This window comes from Coloeus monedula (assembly GCF_965178545.1).
Source record: "Coloeus monedula genome assembly, chromosome: 29".
In the NCBI taxonomy this organism is placed as follows: Eukaryota; Metazoa; Chordata; class Aves; order Passeriformes; family Corvidae; genus Coloeus; species Coloeus monedula.
Window position 1 is genome coordinate 939,436 of NC_138809.1, and position 20,619 is coordinate 960,054.

General features: G+C 55.8%; 3 protein-coding genes across 6 annotated transcripts in view; 2 read left to right on the forward strand and 1 right to left on the reverse strand.

The window, feature by feature from the left end:
- The window catches only part of ASH1L (ASH1 like histone lysine methyltransferase), a 63,937-nt gene extending 63,688 nt beyond the window's left edge, over positions 1-249 (reverse strand). For both annotated transcript variants that reach the window (XM_082298726.1, XM_082298725.1), the window contains exon 1: positions 111-249. The gene's annotated coding sequence lies outside the window, so the exon portion shown is untranslated. The remainder of the gene's footprint in view (positions 1-110) is intronic.
- A 1,983-nt stretch (positions 250-2,232) lies between these two features.
- On the forward strand, positions 2,233-16,445 carry DAP3 (death associated protein 3). 2 transcript variants are annotated; one of them, XM_082298899.1, is made up of 14 exons: positions 2,233-2,286; positions 3,206-3,258; positions 4,057-4,102; positions 7,614-7,730; positions 10,270-10,371; positions 11,234-11,342; positions 11,752-11,844; positions 12,719-12,849; positions 13,029-13,109; positions 13,483-13,641; positions 14,047-14,106; positions 15,196-15,285; positions 16,087-16,204; positions 16,336-16,445. In XM_082298899.1, exons 3-14 carry the CDS (start codon positions 4,061-4,063, stop codon positions 16,419-16,421), a joined length of 1,188 nt encoding a protein of 395 aa, XP_082155025.1. In that variant the 5' UTR covers positions 2,233-2,286; positions 3,206-3,258; positions 4,057-4,060; the 3' UTR covers positions 16,422-16,445. The 2 variants fall into 2 exon arrangements, with proteins under 2 accessions (XP_082155025.1, XP_082155024.1); XM_082298898.1 differs by having other exon boundaries at positions 2,234-2,286; positions 3,182-3,258.
- Positions 16,446-16,589: 144 nt separating this feature from the next.
- MSTO1 (misato mitochondrial distribution and morphology regulator 1) lies at positions 16,590-20,588 on the forward strand. Of its 2 annotated transcripts, none has more exons than XM_082298609.1 (14): positions 16,590-16,686; positions 16,791-16,914; positions 16,990-17,044; positions 17,118-17,193; positions 17,292-17,340; positions 17,599-17,713; positions 17,816-17,933; positions 18,024-18,158; positions 18,262-18,414; positions 18,949-19,080; positions 19,172-19,356; positions 19,563-19,661; positions 19,745-19,863; positions 20,068-20,588. In XM_082298609.1, exons 1-14 carry the CDS (start codon positions 16,612-16,614, stop codon positions 20,304-20,306), a joined length of 1,674 nt encoding a protein of 557 aa, XP_082154735.1. In that variant the 5' UTR covers positions 16,590-16,611; the 3' UTR covers positions 20,307-20,588. The 2 variants fall into 2 exon arrangements, with proteins under 2 accessions (XP_082154735.1, XP_082154736.1); XM_082298610.1 differs by having other exon boundaries at positions 19,566-19,661.
- Positions 20,589-20,619: the final 31 nt, after the last annotated feature.

Sequence of the window (20,619 nt, forward strand, 5' to 3'; positions counted from 1 at the left end):
GGGGTGCGGGGCGGCCCCGCGGCGGATCCCGGCGCGCCTCCCCTCCCCCCGGGCCGCGGGCCTGAGGCGGTCCCAGTCCCCGCCCGCCCGCCCGCCCGCCCGCTCCTCACCGTGTCAGCGGCAGCGCGGCCGGGGCCGAGCACGGGCTGCTCCGCGCCGCATCCCCGCGGCCGCCCGGGCGCGGACGGGGCCGGGGCGGGACCGGGACCGAGCGGCCGCCGCGGCGGGGCCTGAGCCGAGCGAGGCGGCGGAACCAAAATGGCGGCGGCTCCTGCTCCGCCGCGAGCGAGCGCACGGCCACGCCCCCGCCGCCGGCCACGCCCCCTCCGCGCCCGACCACGCCCCCTCCGCGCCCGGCCACGCCCCCGTCGCGGCCACGCCCCCGCCGGCAGAGGGCGCGGCGGTCACGCTTGGCCACGCCCCCATCTGGCCATGCCCCCTCTTGGCCACGCCTATTACGCCCCGCCCCCTCGAGCCCGGCCACGCCCACCGGGAGAATTGCTCGGGAAAGCGAAAAGACGGGAAAGGACAAGGCGCTTTTCACCTCAGAGTGGGGCAGGTGGAGTTTTCATCCACAGAGCCATCTGTCCGGGAACCCCACACCCACGCACTTGTCAGCTTAGGGTCATTAAAGTCTTTTCGTGAACCTGGAATCATGGGATGTTAAAAGGGGTTGGAATGGAACCTAAAGGTCGTTTAGTCTCAACCCTCCTGCCATGGGCTGAGACATCTTCCACTAGACCACATCATGCAAGGCCTTGTCCAACTCGGCCTTGGACACTCCAGGGATGGAGCAGCCACAGCTTCTCGGGGCACCCCGTGCCAGGGGCTCCCCACCCTCACAGGGAGGAATTTCTTCCTCATAGGTGACCTAACTTTTTCCTCTTTCAATTGGTACCCATTACTCCTTGTGCTATCACTACAGTTCCTGATGAAGACTCCCTCTCCATCGCTCTGTAGTCCCTTTAGATCTTGGAAGGTGCTCTGAGGTCTCCCCAGATCCTTCTCCAGGCTGAACATTCCCAACTCTCCCAGCCCTTTTATCTGCTTTGTTGTCCCCTCTAGACTTGCTCCAACAATTCCATGTCTTTCTTATTTTGGGAATGATGGAATGATGTTCACAGTGTCTGATGGGAATTACTACAGCCATTTGTAATTGCTGTTAAATAGTTTTTTAAAACATTTTCTGTGAGAAACAGGAGAAATTGACTTAAAAATTGTATTACAGAAATATGTATATATAAAACCCAAATGAACAAAAATCCCTGGGATTTAAATACCCATAGCAAAAAGAAATGTGAAGTATTTGCAGAAGCAGAGATTTAAGTTGCCAATACCTGAAAACCTGGCAATGAAACCATGAACAGCAAATTTCTTTTGCACTAGACATGCAAAATTCAATACTGAGGATCCAGATGACTGCTCAGAAATTAATAAAAGCTGTCCCTGAGCCAGCACTGTGACCCAGAGGCCAAGAAGGCCAACAACATACTGGAGGCATCAGGAAGAGCATTCCCAGCAGGTCAGGGAGGGATCCTGCCCCTCTGCCCAGCCCTGGGAGGCACCTCTGGAGTGCTGTGTCCAGCTCTGGCTCCTCAGCACAGCAGGGACACGGAGCTCCCGGAGGGTGACAAAGATGCTGAAGGGCCTGGAGAGATCCGTGCCCAGCACAGGCTGAGGGAGCCGGGGCTGCTCAGCCTCGAGAGGAGCCCCAGCTGAGAGGGGCCCTCAGCCCTGGCTGTCCCTGGCTGCAGGGAGGGCTCAGGGCAGGGCCCGGGCTCTGCTCCGGGGCCCGGCAGCGGCACCAGAGCACCGGGCAGGGCCTGAGCCCGGCAATTGCCCTGCCCAGGAGGCAGAAGTGCTGCCCTGGGCAGTGCCCAGCCCTGAGCAGAGCCCAGAGCGTGTGGAGTCTCCTCCCTGGGGACATCCCAGACCCATCTGGCCACAATCCCGCGCCCTGTGCTGCCGGAGCAGGGAGGCGGGAGCAGACGTGACCCCTCCCAACCTGACCCATCCTGGCACTGTGATTTAATTTGTCCGTTTCCAAAAACCCGGCGACAAATCGCGAGCAGCTTTCGGGCCGCCCACGCCAAGCGCGGCGCGGAGGAGCCGGACCGGGCGATCAAACATCCAACGCCGCTGGCCACGCCCCCTCCGGCCACGCCCACGCGACCGCGCCCTCTCTGGCCACGCCCCCCATGTCCCTCCGCGCCTCCCGTAGCGGTCGCGTCATCGCGGGGCTGCGGCGGCGCCGGCGGCGGGGCGGGACCGGCCCCGGTGGGTCCGGTGAGTGCGGGGGCGCCGCGACCCCCTCGGCGACCGCGCGATGCCCTCAGGGGCACGGCCGCGCCCTCCCGCTTCCCCCTGAGGTCGCGCCCAAGCGGCCGCGCTGCTCCGGCCCCGAGTGTAGCCGGGAATGGGGAACGGAGCCCGCGGGCAGCACGTGGGAGGCACCGGGGGGGCCGGGCCGCGCTCGGCCCGCAGCAGCCGGGGGGGTGTTTTTATTTAGTCTGGAGAGCCGAGGTGTTCTGGTCGCTGATGGATGGCTGCAAATGCGGCTTTGGGGTCGTCTGCGGAGTTTTTGGTGGTAAACTACAGAAATCCAGGCGTGTTCTTCCCGCAGCGCCCCGGGAGCTCCGTGGTTGTGCTGAACCTGCCCCACGGGAGCGGCCGCGGTTTGCAGCTCCTCTCCCGGGGACAGAGCCCCGGAGCTGCGCTGGTCATTGGGGGGTGCCCAAAATTAACGGCAGGTTTTGAAAGAAATTGGCAGCAAGTTTAAAAAAAAAAATGTCAACGAGAAGTTTTAAAAAAATGAGGAGAAAGTTTAAAAATGTTAACAGAATTCAGCCTTTCTGATTCCTTGATTTTCCTAGTTGCGTCTGGGAAAGCGGCGTTCCCGTCCCTGCTCTCTTCACAGCTACAGCTGATGGGAAGCCGATGGGATCCATTCCCACGTGGAGCAGGATTCCTCCTCGCTGTGCTGCACGCGTGTAAAATGAGCAGAAATTCCTCTGCAGGATGAGATCTTCACTCATTCCTGAAATAGCCAAAGTGGGGGTTGTTTTTCCCGTATTTATTTTAGCTGAACGAATGAAAAGCGTCTTCACGGCGTTCACATCCTCCCCTGCGGGGTTGTTTTCCCCCTCCCTGCAGTAACAGGTGGAAATGCTGTTCTGTGCAGGTGAACCAGCTTTGTTTTGCTCAGCTGCAGGGAACCACCAATCCCACTGAGGCAGCGGTTCCTCCTGAGGAGTTAAGGTAATTAATGCTCCCTTCGAATGCAACTTATTGCACCCAAGAATTCTCAGAGCGTCTTTGTTAGGCACTGCCAGTGTTTTCTCCTCGGGAAATTCTGTGAAAAAGGCTTTGAAGGCCGGCAGAGCTGGCAGATTTAATCTCTCTACTTCACTCTTTGCCCTTATTTGTGCATTACAGCTGCTCAAGTGTTTTGTTTTGGGTTTTTTCTCCTGCTGTAATCAAGGATGGCCGGGCAGTAGATACTGGTAAATGATTAGGATGAAGCTGGAAGCACCTTCAGTCTCTGCAGGATTCCATTTCCTTCCCGACAGTCACTGCTGCAGCTCTTACATCTCTTAGCAGCTACAGTCAAAATTCCTTGCCCAGTCAAGCCCAGCAAAAGACTGTTCTCCTCACTAGGAGAATGAAATAGCTTGATTTACAAAGTAAGGGGTTTGGTTTTTTTCCTGTAAATGTCTCTCTGAGAAAAGGCCACGTAATTAAAGGAATAGTTTTTATTTTATTTTTTATTAGTTTTATTAATATTTTATTAGTCTTGGGGCTTTTAAAAATTTTAATGGAATGGTTTTTATTTTAAACTCTTTGTTCTTTTTTAATGGCATGGTTCTTGTTTTATTATTTTATTAATAGTTTTTCTTAGGCAAGTGATGCTGATCACCAGTTTGTGTTGCTGCAGAGCGTCTGACACTTGGTCTGAGTTATTTGTCAGGAAGCTCTTTCAACACAAACAGTTCTCTCCCAGCACAAGGTAATTAGGCATAACAAAACCAACTAAAATATCCACTTCTGTCCCTGCAGGAAAATGCTGAGAAGTCTGAGAGGACTCGTCTGCCGTTCTCTGAAGGTGAGTCCTGTGAGAGCCTGATGCTGTTTCCAATATTTCAGCTTTCCCGTGGCCTGGAATGACAATTAACTGCTGTAAAATGTGACATTCTTCTTACGTTTGTCAGCTAAAACCTTGGTGGCTCCTCGAAGCTGGGGGTGTAAACTCCCACTGTGGGCTAAGGAAAGAGCTGGTCCAGCATTTCCACGTTTCCCTGAGGAGTCTGGGGAGAAGGGAGCCTGGCTTAAACCAGGATGCTGGGGTCCTGCATCTTCCCTGCACGTGTTTCTCAGGAAACAGGCATTATTCCACTTGCTCTTCGTGGCTGGAATGTCCAGAGGAAGAACCCACCAGCCCTGCACAAAGCCTGTGCTGTTGGTGGGGAGAGTTTTGCCAAAAATCATAGAATCATGGAATATCCCGAGCTGGAAGGGACCCACAAGGATCATGGATGGAGTCCAACCCCTGGCCCTGCCCAGACACCCCAACAACCCCACCCTGTGCTGGGAGCTCCTGGAGCTCTGGGGAACCTGCTCAGTGCCTGAGCCCCCTCTGGGGGAAGAACCTTTTCTTTTTTTCATTTTCTGAGCCAAGAAGCGGCTCAGTGCTTCGGGTGGGCGTAGCGACACCAGCTCTGCCACTACTCACATCAGCCCTGCGTTATCAGCAGAGCCTCCTGAAACCCTCAACAGCAGCAGGAGCTCATGGTGCAGGTCTGGAACGGCTTCCTGCTGGAAAAGAGTTCCAGCGGTGCCGTTTGCTGCTGCCTTTTCCAGGCTTTTCCCCCTCTCCCCGAGCACGGCGATGTGGCTCGGGGTGGCGGTGCAGCCTCCCTCCCCCGCAGCCTGCGGGAGCAGCCCGGCCTCTCCCGAGCGCGGAACACGCGGGAACAGCTCCACCTCATGGCTCCGGACTCCCGAGCCATCCCCGAGCCATCCCCGGCCACCACGTGATGATTCGCTGCCATTTCAGGGATCCCAGACTCCTGTCCTTTGGCAGATGGAAACTTGCCCCGAAATCCGCTCGCTCGCTGCTCCCGGGAGAGGCTGAGAGGGGAGAGGCTGCTGGATGTGCTGGGAGCTGCACGGGGAGGGGTGTGGATGTTTCTGGCATTCCTGAGCCCAGGGATCAGTGCTGAGCTTTTGTTCAGGGTAGGAGGGACCAAGGGGCACCTTGCTGCTCTAAACCCGGGAGGTGAAATGCTTTGGCAGGGCTGTCCTGAGCCATCCGTGGACAGTTTGAAATGTGGATTCTGTCCCCAGTGGGTTTTGTAAACGGAGACGCAGCAGTTGGTGAAATGCAAGTCTGTATCTCTGGAGCTCAGGAGAGCTGGGTGCAAGCAACTCGCTGCTTGCATTGCCTTTGTAGCGCCTCAGAGAGCAGCGATTCCCTGTCTCCAGGTGCTTGGGAGCTGCTCCCACACCCACAGCCCACAGAGGGAAAGTTCCAAAGCACCAGAAGGCTGCACGGGGGTTTGGGGAAGGAGCTGTCACTGTGCTAAGGCTGCAAGTGACAGTGCAAAACAGTGTCACACCAGGGGGAGGCACTTACAGATGGGATGTGCTGTGTTGGTGGAAAAAACAGAAATTTAATGTATTTGGCTGCAAGAACAGAGGACTGGACTTCAAGACAAAGTCTCCTCACACTTGCATTCTGACTTCCGCTCCCTTCAGAGAACTCAGGAGGAGTCGGTTTGTGTCCCATAGAGATTCCAGGTCCTGCTGAGCTGAGTTTGGGCTTTTTAAAACATGAGATTGGTAATATTGGTGTGATGAAGCATCATTCACCTCAAGGCAGTTATCTGGACACCCCTAAAGTCTGAACACAGAGCAAGAGGTTCATCCTTGCTTCATTTTCCTTCACCACTGCACTGGTCAGGGACAAGGATTTGTGTGGTACCCCTGGGAAAGGATGTCCAGGGAGCTTCCCTGCCAGCTGAGCAAAGCTCACAGCCCTCACGCACTCACCTGGGACTTGGGGAGGAGGAAATGTGGCATCATGGAATCATGGAATGGGCTGGGTTGGGAGGGACCTCACATAACATCCAGTCTCACCCCCTGCCATCAACGGGGACACCTTCCCTAGACCAGGTTGCTCCAAACCCCATCCAACCTGGCCTTGGACACTTCCAGGGATGGGGCAGCCACAGCTGCTCTGGGCAAGATGTTCAAGGGAAATGAGAGGGCCTCTGATTCCATGCTGGCAGTGACTTAGGGCTGACATTTTCTAGGGGATCAGGTGACAAGAGTTGCCTTCTGTAGCTATTCATGTATTAAATTGCCATCTCTGTGCCTTGCTCAAGGCTGTAAATTGTCACTTCCATGGATTTTAAACCAAACAGAGCCAAATAAGCCATCCTGAAGGATCATTTGGGTTTGAGGAGGAAAAGGGCAATGTGGGAACAAGATGTGTTTGGTGATCTCCCTGCTTACATTGCAGCAGTTTGTTCCAGAGGGTCCAGACTGATTTAATTCCTTCCCTAACAGAGGGGTAAGCACCCAAATGCTGATTCAGGCATCTGGTGCGTGTTGAGCACGGGATGTGGGTAATCCCACTTTCTCCCGAGCCCTTGTGGCTTTGCAGTGGCCCCCTGAGAGGCGCTGGGGTGGCAGCAGAGCTGTGTCATGCCCTGGAGAGCTGAGACAGCTGTCCCTGGCTCTGAGCTTTGCGTTCTGCTGCTCTCACCCAGACAGACAAAATAGGAAACTGCTGGCTGTGTTCAGCTGCAACTGGCCCTGTCAGTGCTGTGAGGGGCTCTCAGCCTCTCCCGGAGCCTGTCTGGAGGATGCACTTTTTAAATCGTTGACAAATGTTTGTGTTTTCTTTCACCACAACATAATAAAATGCTTGTCCTGCCACTGCTCACTTTCTTGCCTGTTTTGGCTGGGCTTTGCAGGCAGGCTTCAGCAGTCTGTCTGGGGAAAAATGAATTAATCAGCTTAGCTGGCTGTTTTGGTTTCTCAGCCACGTCTGTATCCTAATGCCAGAGTCTGGATGCGGGGACACAGTCAGGGAGATCAGTGCAAGGAGTGTAATTATAAATATCAAATAGTGGGCAGAGCTGCACTAATCCCTCGGTAATTGAGGTGATTATGGATTGCTAGACAGCCGGAGTTTTCAGGGTGCTGCCACTCCTCAGTGGAGGCAGGAACGTGGCGGGCACTTCCCAGCAGTGAGGCTTTCATGGCTGGATGTGGCATCTCGAGGAATTTTGTGGGGTAAAACTCAGGTGCAGGGCCTGGCTCACTGAGGTGGCTTCAGGTGGAACTGGCTCAGGGGGGAATGGTTTCAGTGCAGGTATCTAAGTGTGAAATCTGCTTCTACAGCGTGTGGGTTTCCGTGATGAATTTCTATGCTAATGACGAATTTTCATTCTAATTGCAATCAGGGTTCAGCTCTGGGCTGCACGTGCCTCGGCGGGATCGCAGGGTGTGAGCCATGAGCGCACAGCACAGACTCCCTGCGTTGTTTTTCACCAGCAATCCTTGGCTGCTGAGAGTTTTGTTGTCTCTTTGCCTTGTTCTCCCCTCAGCTGGACCACGGCTGTGCCCTCCACACGGCAGCCAGGGATGGCCTGAGCTCTGTGCCCACCCAGGATGTCCCGACAGTGAGGCCCCGAGCAATTTTCCACACCAGCGAGAGTGACCCGGTGAGTGACTGCCACCCCTGTCCTTGCCACGTGGCCAGTCCTGGATGCCACCAGGGGCCATGCTGGAGCCAGGAGCGCTGCCTGGATCTGTGTTGTTCCAGGGAAGGGGGCACATAGACCTAAACCAGGGATCCAGCCCCGAGGGAATGGGCCATGGCTGTACAGGGCACCTGCTCAGGATGGGGCTGCTGTGCCTGAGAGCCCCTGGGAACAGGTATTGATTCCTTGTCTAGAGCTGCAGGGATGAGAGTGTGTGTTGCAGAACTGGGATGTGGCTTCTCCTGTCATCAGACACCATTAATGTCAACTCCAGGGTTAATTCTTCCCTGGAAAAGCCTCCCCGAGTTGGCTGTGAAGGGGGTAAAAACCACACCCCAGATGACCTCAGCGCAGCACAGCTCTGCAGCATCGCAATCCCGCCTCCTGCTCCCCGTCTCAAGCACAAAATGAAGGGGAATAAATGAATGGGGTGAGCCTTTGAGGTGCTTTTCTGCTGCCTGTGTAATTGGAGTCTCTCCGTGCCGATTCCTCCGGGGTCTCTATGGAAACGGCAGCGGGGAGATGATCCGCTGCACGTGACCCGGTGTCTCCATGGATTGCACAGCACAGGCCAGATGGCCAGGATTGTCCCCACTGTCCTGTGCCTGCCTTCTCGTTGCCAGGCAACTGGCTCTGGCATTCTGACTTGTGCCTGAGCTTCGGCACAGCTTTGGCCAGCTCAGCCCTCCCTGGGCTCGCTGGGTCGCTCCAGCAGCAAACCCCGGTGCCCCCCAGCTCCTGCAATCCTATTAAAACGGGACTAAGGAAGCCACTAAACATGAAATTTTTCATCAGACTTCGTGTATGTTCCCATTAGCAAAGCTCCAAGTGGCTGAATGTGAGGATAAAGACAATGAGCCACTTTGCAGATGTGGCAGAGTGAAGGAATTTGCCCAAAGTTATGCAGCAGGTCAGGGATGAAGCTGAGAATGAAAATGGGCTCTGGAGTCCTGCTCTTCTGTTTGAGCCATGGAAACCAGAGGTGCTGTTGGCCCAGGTCCAGCAGGTGCAGGAGAACTCCAGGAAATCCACAGTTTGAAATTTGGTTGGGAAAAGCCTGAAGCCTCACTTCACAGGTCCCCTCAGGTGACGCCTCCTTACAGCAGGGCACCTCTTGAACAGCCAGGATTTAATATTTTCCCCCCTGTTGCAAAGGTTCCCTGACCAGTGAACCCCACTTTGGCAGCTCCAGCAGCCCAGTCCTTGGCTGAAGTTACCAATTGGTTTTTTCCTAGAAATTGTTCCTTGAATCAGGAGTTCCTCAAATCCTGCAGCTGTGCCAAGGCAAACCACAGAGTCCAGGGCACACTGGCCTGTCCTGGGAGAACCTTTCCTAGGGAGGTGTGGAATAGGTGGTAGTGCTGAGTGGAAGGGGCAGAAGGTGAGAGCAGAGGTGTGTTTTGGGCTGAAAGGCTGGAAATTGAGTCTGAATTAGGGAAGGGAGACTTAACAAGGGCCAGAAAATTCGTGGGTGTGCAGCAGTGGTCCATGAAGAATGCATCAAGAACTGGGAAAAGCCAAATATTCCTGGCCAAACAGGCAGAAGTCACACCGGGAGGCCCAGCTGCTCGCACACAAAATAAAGAAAACAAGGAAATTGTTATATTTGTTGTTGTTATATATAAAAGCTGCCATGCACAAGAATAAAGAGGAGGATATTTTATTTTAAATCCATGGAAAAATGCAGAAAGCTGAGCAGGACATGAGCTAAGCTTCAAATATTAACACAAAACTGCTAAAAGTCACACAGGAAGGGCTGCAGGGTAGTGTCTATTTACTGTCCTAATTGGACAAGACACAAAACCCGATGACTCGAGCAAAAGGAAACAAGTAAGTGCTTTGCAGGTGTTGCATGGCAGGAAAAGAGAATAATGAAGGGGAAAATGAGGCATTCAATTCTCAGATCCCAGTGACAACAGCTTTTTGCAGTGTATGGTGAGACGTGCAGGTAAACACTGGAAATAAATGCAGCAGGATTCAAGTCCAGGGGAGGAATAACCCTGAGCACTGAGGTCACCACAAGGGACTGGAAATGACTGCCCCAGAAAAGAGATTGTGAGTTTTTCACCCTCCAGCCCCAGTAACCAAATGGCACTGTGGGAATTACTCCCAAGGCAGAAAACAACATTTTGTCATAAAAGAAAGCGGGTGTGACACCAGCAGGTAACTCAAAAGGGCATCATGCTGCTGTTAAGGTTTGGGGGGCTGGTGAAAGGTGAGGTAAATTCACAGAGCACGAGGCCACTGGTGCCCCCCAAAACACCACGAGTTGTACACAAGCTCAGGGAGTCCCTTCATTGTTTAGTGCCAGGTGGGATCTCCTTTCTTTAGCCTCTGCACAGCAGTGTCCTGACCCCACAATTCCTGCTTTCTCTTGTTCTGCCTCCCAGTGAGAGGGCAGTGCCTGTGATGGAGCATTCCCTCCCTGTCCCACCCTCCCAGGCCACCTGTGTCCAGGAAGAGGCATCCCCAGTGTGACAGTTCCTGCTTTCCTTTCCAGGCCAAGCACACGGAGCAGCACGAGGGCCGTCTGTACAACATCCCCCTGGAGGAGGTGAAGGCTGTGTTCCCCCATGGGCTGCCCTATCGCTTCCAGCAGCAGGTATTCCAGCTTGGAGCTTGAAGGGAATGCACTCAGCTTTTCCAGAGCAGCTGTGGCTGCCCCTGGATCCCTGGAAGTGTCCAAGGCCAGGCTGGACAGGGCTTGGAGCAAGCCTGGGATAGTGGGAGGTGTTCCTGCCCATGGCAGGGGGTGGGATGGGCTGAGCTTTAAAGTCCCATCCAACCCAAACCATTCCATGATTCTGTGTGGGAAGAACCAGGTCCATTGGTGACTGTGATGCTTCCCTGTTGGAATAAGAGAGGGCAAGAGTGCAATTACTGCTGGTCCTTACTGTTGTTTTCAACATCTAGAAGAGATGAGGGGACCACCCAGAGCAGCAGCAGAAGAGTTTGAGGGTTCCACCTCAAGCAACCTTTGTTCCATTACTTTTCATCTCTAACATCCGAGCACACAGTGAATTACAGAAATATTTTCCATGGCTGTATTTCTGTGTGGAACAGGCTGTCTCATGAAATAACAAAAAAATCTTGTCTCCTGATTTGTGTGGTGAGGCAGATGGAGCTGTGCCTGCTCCCTGAGCAGCTGCCTGAGTGAGGAACAGATTCCTTACCTTTGCATATCCAGGTCACTGACTTGGGATTCATGGACAGGCCAGTCACCCACCCCCAGTCTGTGGGAACAGCATGGAACAGCTGATCCAGAAAACCCTGTCCAGGCACAGGCAGGACAAGGAGGTCCTTTCACCGAGGGGGAGCGGCGCTTGACCAACCCTGTCGGTGCTGCTGGGCAGAGAGGGCAGAGCTGGGGATGTTGGGAGCCTCCAGGCAGGGATGGAGCCGGGCTGGGAGCAGCTGTGCTTGGCCAGCTCGTGGCAGCTTGGGCACATCTGCTCCTTTCTCAGATCCAGACCTTCAACGAGGCCCGGGTGATGGTGCGGAGGCCGGCGCTCGAGATCCTCGCTTACCTGAAGGGCTCCAACTTGGCCCACCCTGCAGTCAGATATGTGATCTGTATCCTTTAGCACTTACCTGAGGGTGGAATGAAGAGAAACACAACCAGCTTGTGCAGGTGAGAGGGTTGTTCTGAGCCTGAGCTGGTTCATTCTGCAGGAGGTGGTTGTGCCGTGTGGTCTGTGGTCAGTGCAGGGACTCGGAGCACTTCAGGAGACCTTCAGGAGTTTGGATACCTTTGTTCTGACTCTGTTTGGCCCTCCACACCTACAAACAGGGTCAGCACACAGGGCAGGGGCTCCTCAGCTCTGCTCAGTGGGGTGGGGAGTGGGAGAAGGAACTCTGTTGAGAATGAAATCCTTGCTTTGGTGACCTCTGAACTCCCCTTATGCCCTTTCTGAAGGAATCACAGTCAAGTGCAAACTGAAGTGGTTTTCCAGAGACTTTTCCTTGACAGTCCTTGCTGGAGATGGTGAGAGGGGAACAGGGAAGACCATGACCCTGTGCCACGTGGTTCACTACTGCTCGAGGCAGGGCTGGCTGGTGCTGCACATCCCAGATGGTGAGGAAACCAGGGCTCTGTTACCACACCAAACACCAAAAGATGCCGCTTCAGGAGCTGTAGGATAGCCCACCTCAATCTATCCTTGCTTTTCTGTAGTGGAGAAGGCTCATAAAACACAAAGCCCCCAAATAAAGTAGAGCATAATTGGTTATTTTCACCTGCTCAAGTGTGCCTTGGGTCAGTCTGGTTTTCCCCTTTGTTAACGAGCACAGGGGGAGATTGTTTGGGGTCTGTGTGCCCTCCTCTGATCCCAGGGGAGTTCTCCAGTAAGGATGGAGCTGCTTCCAGCCCTGGGGCCCAGCACAGGAAGGACATGGACCTGAGGAGGCACCAAGATGATCAGAGGGATCAGGGGAGCAGCTCTGCTGTGAGGAGAGGCTGGGAGAATTGGGATTGTTCAGCCTGGAGAAGAAAAGGCTCTGGGTTAACCTAACTGTGGCCTTCCAGGAGCTACTGGGGCTACAGGAAAAATGGAGAGAGACTCTTTACGAGGGATGGAGTGACAGGATGAGGGGGAATGGCCTCCCACTGCCGGAGGGCAGGGTTGGATGGGATACTGGGAAGGAATTCCTCCCTATGAGGGTGGGAGGTCCTGGCACAGGGTGCTCAGAGAAGCTGTGGCTGCCCCTGGAAGTGTCCAAGGCCAGGCTGGATGGGGCTGGGAGCAACCTGGGATAGTGGGAGGTGTCCCTGTCCATGGCAGGGGTGGAACTGGTTGATCTTTAAGGTCCCTCCCAACCCAAACCATCCCATGATTCTGTGGCTTTCCTTACCAGAGGAAACACAAACACCCCCACCATCCCCACCTCATACCATTATTTTGACTAAAAAAAAATTGAAAAAATAAATAAATGTTTTATTTTGCTCACAGCTCATCTCTGGGTGAAGAACTGCAAGGACCTTTTGCAGTCTTCCTACAACAAAGACCGGCTGGATCAGCCTCTGCAGGCCTCTGTGTGGCTCAGGAACTTCAAAACCTCCAATGAACGATTCCTGCAAGAGGTTTGTGGATGCAAACCCCACCCACTGCCCTGTGCTGGACTTCAGGTGCTGTAGGAAAAGCACTTCAGATCCCCTCTGTGGGGATGGCTGTTGGTGGTGGATACTTCTCCCAAATTCTGCAATCCAGCCTTGGTTTGCCCCCTTCCATCCCCAATCTAATCATAGTTCTCTTCCCACAGATAAAAACACAAAAAAAATACACGTGGGGCAAACGAGAAAGCACAGAGGAGGGCAGACCTTTGGGAGAAGTGGTGGAGCAGGTAAGGAATGACCACTGCTGCTGGAGTGGTCGCACCTTGTCCCAGAGGATCCCATCCTTGTGTTTGTGGAACAGATTACTCCTAAAGATCTTACGGGGGTGAGTCCTGGGAAATGGGAGGTGTCTCCCTATCAACAGAAGATGTTGTGGAGGATGTGGTGGCTCTGTAAAGAGTTCTACTGAGAATTGGGATAGAAGACAAAGTTAGAATTTGAAATTGCCACGCTTTGGTGCTTAAACTCCTCCTTGGAAAGCAACAAAGAGCTCGTTGACTGTCAGTTTGTAGTCCCCCGAGGAAGGGCAGCCCAAGAGTCACCAGCATCACCCACCAGCAGGAAATCCAGGCTGAGTGCCGTGCCTTGTGCTCCCTGCAGGGTCTGGCTCGTGTCAGGAGTGCCAGTGACGCCGTGGGGGTGGTGCTGAGGGAGATCAAGCAGCAGAGTCACCGCGGCTCCTTCCGGCTCCTCGTGGCCGTGGACGGCGTCAACGCACTCTGGGGACGGACGACGCTGAGGAAGGAGGACAAGAGCCCTGTGAGGAGAGCTCTGCCCTGGGGACAGCCCTGATTCCTGCTGCAGGGGGAGCAGGGAGGGCGTTTTGTTCAGTTGTAGTTCTGTGGCAATCCCTGAAAATGTTCAGTTGGGCTTTGGAGGGGCCTGAAAGGTTCACATGGTGCTTTAGATGATTTTTACTGAGTTTTTACTGTCTCACTGGGACACAAGTGCAGGTGGGTGGTGGTGGAGAGGCAGGGCCTGGGTGTTGCTCAGTGCAGCATGACTCAGGCTCGATGCTGCAGGGCTGAGGGAAAGCAAAGAAAAAACCATGCCTGAAGGATACAAATGATGCTGCCAGCCTGATTGGAAGGAGGGGAGGGGAATTAGTGTCTCAGATAGAAGCTGCTGGCAATAAAAGAGTGATGCAGACACTCTCTCCACCAGGTTTCTCCAGAGGAGCTGACGCTCGTGCACAACCTGCGGAAGATGGTGAGGAACGATTGGGTGAGTTCCAGGCTCTGCCTTTGGCTGTGTCACTCCCAGCAATTAAAGCTGCCACAAGCCTGAAGCTGCGAGTCCAACACCTCTGAAGGAGAGCACAGGCACAGCAGCAGTGTCTCACCAGTGCTTGTGACACCACCCAAAGAGAATGAGAGCAGGTCAAATCTGTAACAGCATTTCCTGATTCCCCTGCCAGGCTCTGGTGTAGGACCCTGAGCTAGAGGTGTCTGGTAGCCCTTGGGGCAGTTTGGGTTCTGATTTCTTGGAACCAGTGAGAACTTTTAGTTTCTGAGCATTTTGCTGTAGGAGGTCAGCTCCTCCTGCTGCTTTTTCAATCCCCTGGATGCTCAGAGCTAGAACGAGTAGGCTTCAGATTTAAAGGTACATAGGAAAGTCCTTTTTAAAGTATTTCACTTGTTTGCTTAGAAAACCCATTATAGGTAGGAAAAGTTTTAATGCCAGCACTGGGAACATGAGCTGTGTATTCCCTGTGCTCACATGGGCTTGGAGCAGCCAGGATTAGTGTGGTCAGGAGTGTTACAGACAGTCCATCCTGTAGAATTTTTGAAGAACCCAGAATCCCAGAATGGGACCTTAAAGCCCATTCAGTCCCACCCCCTGCCATGGGCAGGGACCCCTTCCACTGTCCCAGGCTGCTCCAAGCCCCAATGTCCAGCCTGGCCTTGGGCACTGCCAGGGATCCAGGGGCAGCCACAGCTGCTCTGGGCACCCTGTGCCAGGGCCTGCCCACCCTCCCAGGGAACAATTCCTTCCTAATATCCCATCTGACCCTGTCACTGTAAAGCCATTCCCCGTGTCCTGTCCCCCCATCCCTTGTCCCCAGTCCCTCTCCAGCTCTCCTGGAGCCCCTTTAGGTCCTGCAAGGGGCTCTGAGGTTTCCCTGGAGCCTTCTCTTCTCCAGGTGAGCACCCGCAGCTCTCCCAGCCCAGCTCCAGAGCAGAGGGGCTCCATCATGGAACCTTCATGGCCTCCTCTGGACTTGCTCCAGCAGCTCCATCCTCCAAGAAGATGCCTCAGGGGTTGATCCTAAACCAGCATGAACAAGATTTTTATTTCTGATCTGCCTTCCAGAGTGGAGGTGCCATTGTGACCAGCCTCAGCCAGACTGGCTCGCTCTTCAAACGCAGCTCAGCCTACACTCCCCACGAGTTGCTGGGAAAGGTGAGTCAAGGCCTCTCTTGGGGTTTTTTTCCTCTTCACATTGGGAAACGAACAAAAATCCTGGCTGGTGACCTGGTTCTGTTCCAGGGGACACTGTTCAGGGTCTCTGTGGATCACACACACCTTTGGGTCAGCAGTGCCCTGACAGCCAGGGGAGCCAGCAGTGTCCTGGGGTGTGCCAGGCACACGGGCAGGGCAGGGGATTGTCCCTGCTCTGGGCTGGGGCAGCCTCACCTCGAGTCTTGGGGGCAGTTTGGGCACCACAATCTTTGAAAGGTCTGAAGCTGCTGGAGAGTGTCCAAAGGGTGGACATGAGGATGGTGAAGGGTCTGGAGGAGCAGCTGAGGGCATTTGGTCTGTCCAGATGGAAAAGAGGAGTCTCGGGAGACCTCAGGGATCTGCAGCTCCTCGCAAGGGGCAGCTCCGATCTCTCTGCTCCTGTGACCAGGACAGGCCCAAGGGAATGCCTGGAACGGTGTCAGGAGAGGGTTAGGCTGGAGATCAGGAAAAGGTTCTTCCCCCAGAGGGTGCTGGGCACTGCCCAGGCTCCCCAGGGAATGGGCACGGCCCCGAGGCTGCCAGAGCTCCAGGAGCGTTTGGACAGCGCTGCCAGGGATGCCCAGGGTGGGGTTGTTGGGGTGTCTGTGCAGGGCCAGGAGCTGGACTGGATGATCCTTGTGGGTCCCTTCCAACTCTGGATATTCCATGACTCCATGGCTGAGGTCTGCTTGAGCTCCCAGGCGGCCGGGCCGTGTCCCCACCCAGCCCCGGCCACTGACCCCGACTGACCTCCCTTCCCAGGAGGGGTTCGACGCTTTGGACCCCTTTGTGCCCATCCCGGTTGCCAACTACAGCCCGAGGGAGTTCGAGAGCTGCTACGGCTACTACCTGGAGCGCAAGTGGCTACAGCACGAGAAAGGTCGGTGCCCGGGGAGGGGAGAAAACCGGGGCTGTGCCCGCCCTGCGGTGTCAGAGCCCGCGCCTCCGCTCCCGTTCCCTCCCTCCATCCCTCCCTCAGCCCCTCAGTGTCTCTTTCTCTCCCCCTCGCAGCGCACACGGAGGACGGGAAGGCGGAGCTGCAGTTCCTGAGCGGCTCCAACCCGCGGCAGCTGGAGCGGCTGGCGGGGCCCCTATAGCGCAATAAAGGCTCCACAGCCCCGCTCTCCGAGTCTGTGTCCGAGTCCGCGTCCCGTGCGCGTGCCCGCGATCGTGGCCGAGCCCGTGGCCGTGCCTGGCGCGCGTGCCCGGCCCCGCTCGCGTCCCCGCCCGTCCGGGGCGGGCCCGGCCGTGACGCGCTCCCGGTTCCTGCGGCGGGGCCGCGCGGCGATGCCGGGGGAGGCGGTCACGCTGCAGCTCGGGCACTACTCGGGCTGCGTGGGCGCGCACTGGTGGGGGCTGCAGGTGCGGGGGGGCTGCGGGACGGGCCGGGGGTGGTGTCGGGCCGGGGCCGGGGCTCGCTCTGATCTCTTCTCCCCGGTTCCTCCGTTCCGCCCCGTTCCCCGCAGGCCGCCGCGCTGCGCAGCCCCGCCGAGCCCGCCGAGCTCCGCGCGGCCGCGCTGCTCCGGTTCGGGCGGGGCCCGGGCGGCCCCGAGACCCCCACGCCGCGTCTGGTGGCGCTGGAGCTGAAAGGTACGGGGGGATGGGGGGGCTCGGGCGGCCCCGCCGCCACCGGGCGGCCCCGCCGTGACCGGGCTCTCTTTGCAGGCGGCGTGGGCTCGCTCAGAGCCGACGGGGCGGGCACGGAGCCGCCGGTGTCCTGGTGAGTGCGGGACGGGACGGGACGGGACGGGAGGGGACGGGGCCGCCGCAGCTGCCGCCGCTTTGTGTCGCAGGGACGGGGCCGTGGCCGATTGCCGGGACCGCGCCCCGGCCGGGGGCTGCGCGCCGCGGGACACCGGGAGCCGCAGGGTGAGCGCGGCCGCGGGGCCCGCAGCGCTCCGTGCCCGGGACACGAGCGGGGCGAGGCGAAGCGCCCCGTAACCAGCGCGCCGGGATTGTTCCCGTAGGGAGACGCTGCCGGGGACGGGAAGGGGAATCGCGGTGCTGCGGGGCCAGGTTTGTGCGCGGGGGCGGTGTGGGTTCGGTTCATTCGCTGGGACCGGAGTTCCAGAAGGGCAGAATTCCCTGGCCCCTGCTGTGGGAGAACGTGGTAGTGGACAAGGAAAACTATGGGAGAAGGCTGCTTGGCTTACAGAGAGCTGGGTCAGGGCAGCAAATGGGCTAAAACACGGGACAAGTTAAAAACTGATTTCTGTATTCTCGGGGATGCTCAGAGCTGAAAGGACCTTTGCTCTCCCCTCTCTCTCCCTGCAGGTGCAGCTCCTGCGGGGTCCCAGGACACGCCCTCTGTGCGGCTCTGGTCCGATTACCTCAACGTGCACCTGCACCCCAAGAGTGTCTACGTGATCCGCCAGTACCTGCACGATGGGTATGGCCAGGGGTTAGACCAGAATCCAGAACAGGAGCCGAGTTTTGCCTTCAAGGACTAATAAAAGGGATAAAATAAACTCTTTCTCCCTTTTTCCCTTAGGGATTGTGGTTGTCTCGAAGCCTTTGGGCAAGGTGAAAGTCTCCTGCAGGACCCTGCCTGCGTCGAGGAGCTGGAAGATCGGTTGCACTTCTATGTTGAGGAGTGTGATTACCTGCAGGTTCACACCTTGTCCAGGCTCCCTTGGCTTTCAGGAAACTTTGGGCTCGAGATGAAGCAGAACCTGAGATGCTGCTGTTGTTTCCCACAGGGGTTTCAAGTCCTCTGTGACCTTCACAACGGATTCTCTGGAGTCGGTGCCAAGGTGACAGAGCTGCTCCACGATGAGTATTCACGGAAAGGGATCCTGACCTGGGGCCTGACTCCGGTCCTGAGTACTGTGGGAGTGAGTAAACCATGAGGGGAACCAAGAACAGGTGCCCAGCCTGGCTTTGACAGGTTCCTGCCTGCTCTTTTAAGAGTCCAATGGTTGGATTTTTTTCCCCCAGGACCCTCAGAACAGTTTTTACAGACTGATGAACACAGCCCTGGGCATTGCCCACCTCTCCCGTCACAGCTCTCTCTTCTGCCCCCTGTCACTCAGTGGGAGTTTGGGAATCAAGCCACAACCTCCTGTGACTTTTCCATACATAAAATACGACGTAAGTCCTGGATTGGGATCACCCACCGTGCTTGGCTTTGAGCTCTTGCAGCTTTACCCCCTCAAAGTGCTTTCTGGGTGGTTTTTCCTGGTGCTGTTCTGCTCAGCAGAGACCTTTTCCTGCTTTTTCACTGGGACTTAGCTGCCAACTTTTAATTTCCTTAGTTTTCTTCCTACTTTTGAAAATATTAATACATTTCCTTGGCTGCTGTGCTTTCTGGTGGGGTGCTGCCTGCAGTGTTGGCACTGAAGAAAAGGCTTTACTACCTTACTCTCCACACTCGGAGTAACTCCAGCCCTGCTGGAGCCCTAGGGAGGCCAAGGAAGATAAGGAAACTGGCACCAGAGCATTTGTTAGCAAACAGCTGGGCTGCAACTGCTGTTACACACTGGCTGCTTATCCCAACCCCGAAATAACAGTTAAACTCTTTTAAAGGCACAATTTACAATCTGGCTAAGTTAAATACACAAAACTGGGTTAAGGAAGGGGTGACTGTGACCTGTCTTGCAATTCCTGCATTTGCCTCCTCCCCAGGCATCCCTGAACTACCACAGCAGCGCGATTTTGGCAGCAGCACTCGACACCCTCACGGCTCCCTACCGGCTCTGGTCCTTCCAGGGCTCCATGATGCACTTTGCTGACTCCCTGACTTTCTCTGGGAGGAAGGTGAGGACCCCTGCCAGCTGTGCCACAGCTGTTCTGCACACCCTCAGTGCCAGGAGCGTGTTCCAGACTCTGCTGTGTCACCCAACTCCAGGCTGTGGCTGCGTGGGCGGCTCTTCCCCTCCCTGCCTTATCTGGCTCCTCGCTCCCCGATACTTTAAGTGCCCACCAGCAGGACGTGCCCTGGAAGCTTCTGTCCTCATGGAGGGAGCAAAAGGTCAGCTGCTGTTTTGCTCAGTCTGTTGTGCTACGAGGAATTTGCAAAGAGAAAGCCACCAGGTAAATCAGCATTTGAACTGCACCTCCTGGAACTCTCCCCAGCAGGGATTCCTCACTGCAGGCATCCACAATCCCTCCAGTTGGAGAGGCAGCTGAGGGGAGGAGCAGTCTAGTGACTGAGTGCTGCTGATGTTAGAGCAAAACAGCTAAAAAGCAGCTGAGGCAGTGATGGTTTCAGGCTGGAAACCCCTAAATTTCCTTTGCAGCAGCTGCCTGGGCCAGCCCCGGTCGCCCCTGCACAGCTGTGAGAGCCCCGAGCAGGTGCTCCAGCAGTACCTCCACACCCAGTTCCCGGGAGCCTTCAGGTGGGCACGGGCAGGGGGTGCTGGTTTGGAACAGGGAGCAGTTGAGGGAGCTCTGGGTAACTTCGTTCACCTCCTCCTCACAGCACATCCCACGTGCTCCAGCAGCCCTGTGACACCCGGCCTCCCTTCCCCCAGTTCTTCTCTCCTCTCCTGACCAGCCGAGGCTTCCTCCTGGACAAAGCTCAGGGCTCTTCCTCAGCAGGTAACAAATGCCCCTTAAACTCTGCAACAGAGAGATCAGGGCCTAAAAATTAGCACGTAAATAACAAACCAATGCCGTGAGGAGCGTTTGAGTTGTGAGTGTGGAGCAACCCAGTTCAAGTAAGGGAACTGCTTGTGAAGTGAACAGGGCAGGGAATGAGGTTCTGGTGGATCTTTAACCCCTGATGTGCCTCTAACCCTGCAGGTGTTGAGAGCATCCCGGTGCTGGCAGCCCTGCAGAGCTCCCCTGTCCTGCACTCGCTGCTCTCGGGGCTGTGCCGGGACCTGCAGGCGCGGAATGTGCGGCGCTGCAGCAGCTTCTTCACGGCTGGAGTGGAGCAGGACGACTTCCAGGAGGCCTTGGAGGAGCTAAAGACTCTGTCCCAGTGCTATGAGACAGGGTTTGGAGCAGATGGATCTGAGGATGAAGCAGACTCAGACTAACCCACCTTTATTTCTGGGGGTAGGGGGAGTGAGAGTGGCTTTGAGCTCACTCCCAGAATAAGGGGAATGGTTTTGGAGAGGGCCCAGCTGCTGCTTTCTTCTCACTTCACCAAAAATCTTCTTACTTCTGGCCCGAGTTCTCCAGCTGCCCACAGCTGTGTTGTAAAGGAGGAAAGCTGCTTTTTGGGGGGGCTGATTTTTTGTATTTTGGTTGGGTTTTTTTCAACTGTGCAAAGTGGATTTGCTCTGCCCGTTCAAATAAACCCACACAATAAATAGAGAGTTCAGGTTGTAACTATCTCACATACAATCA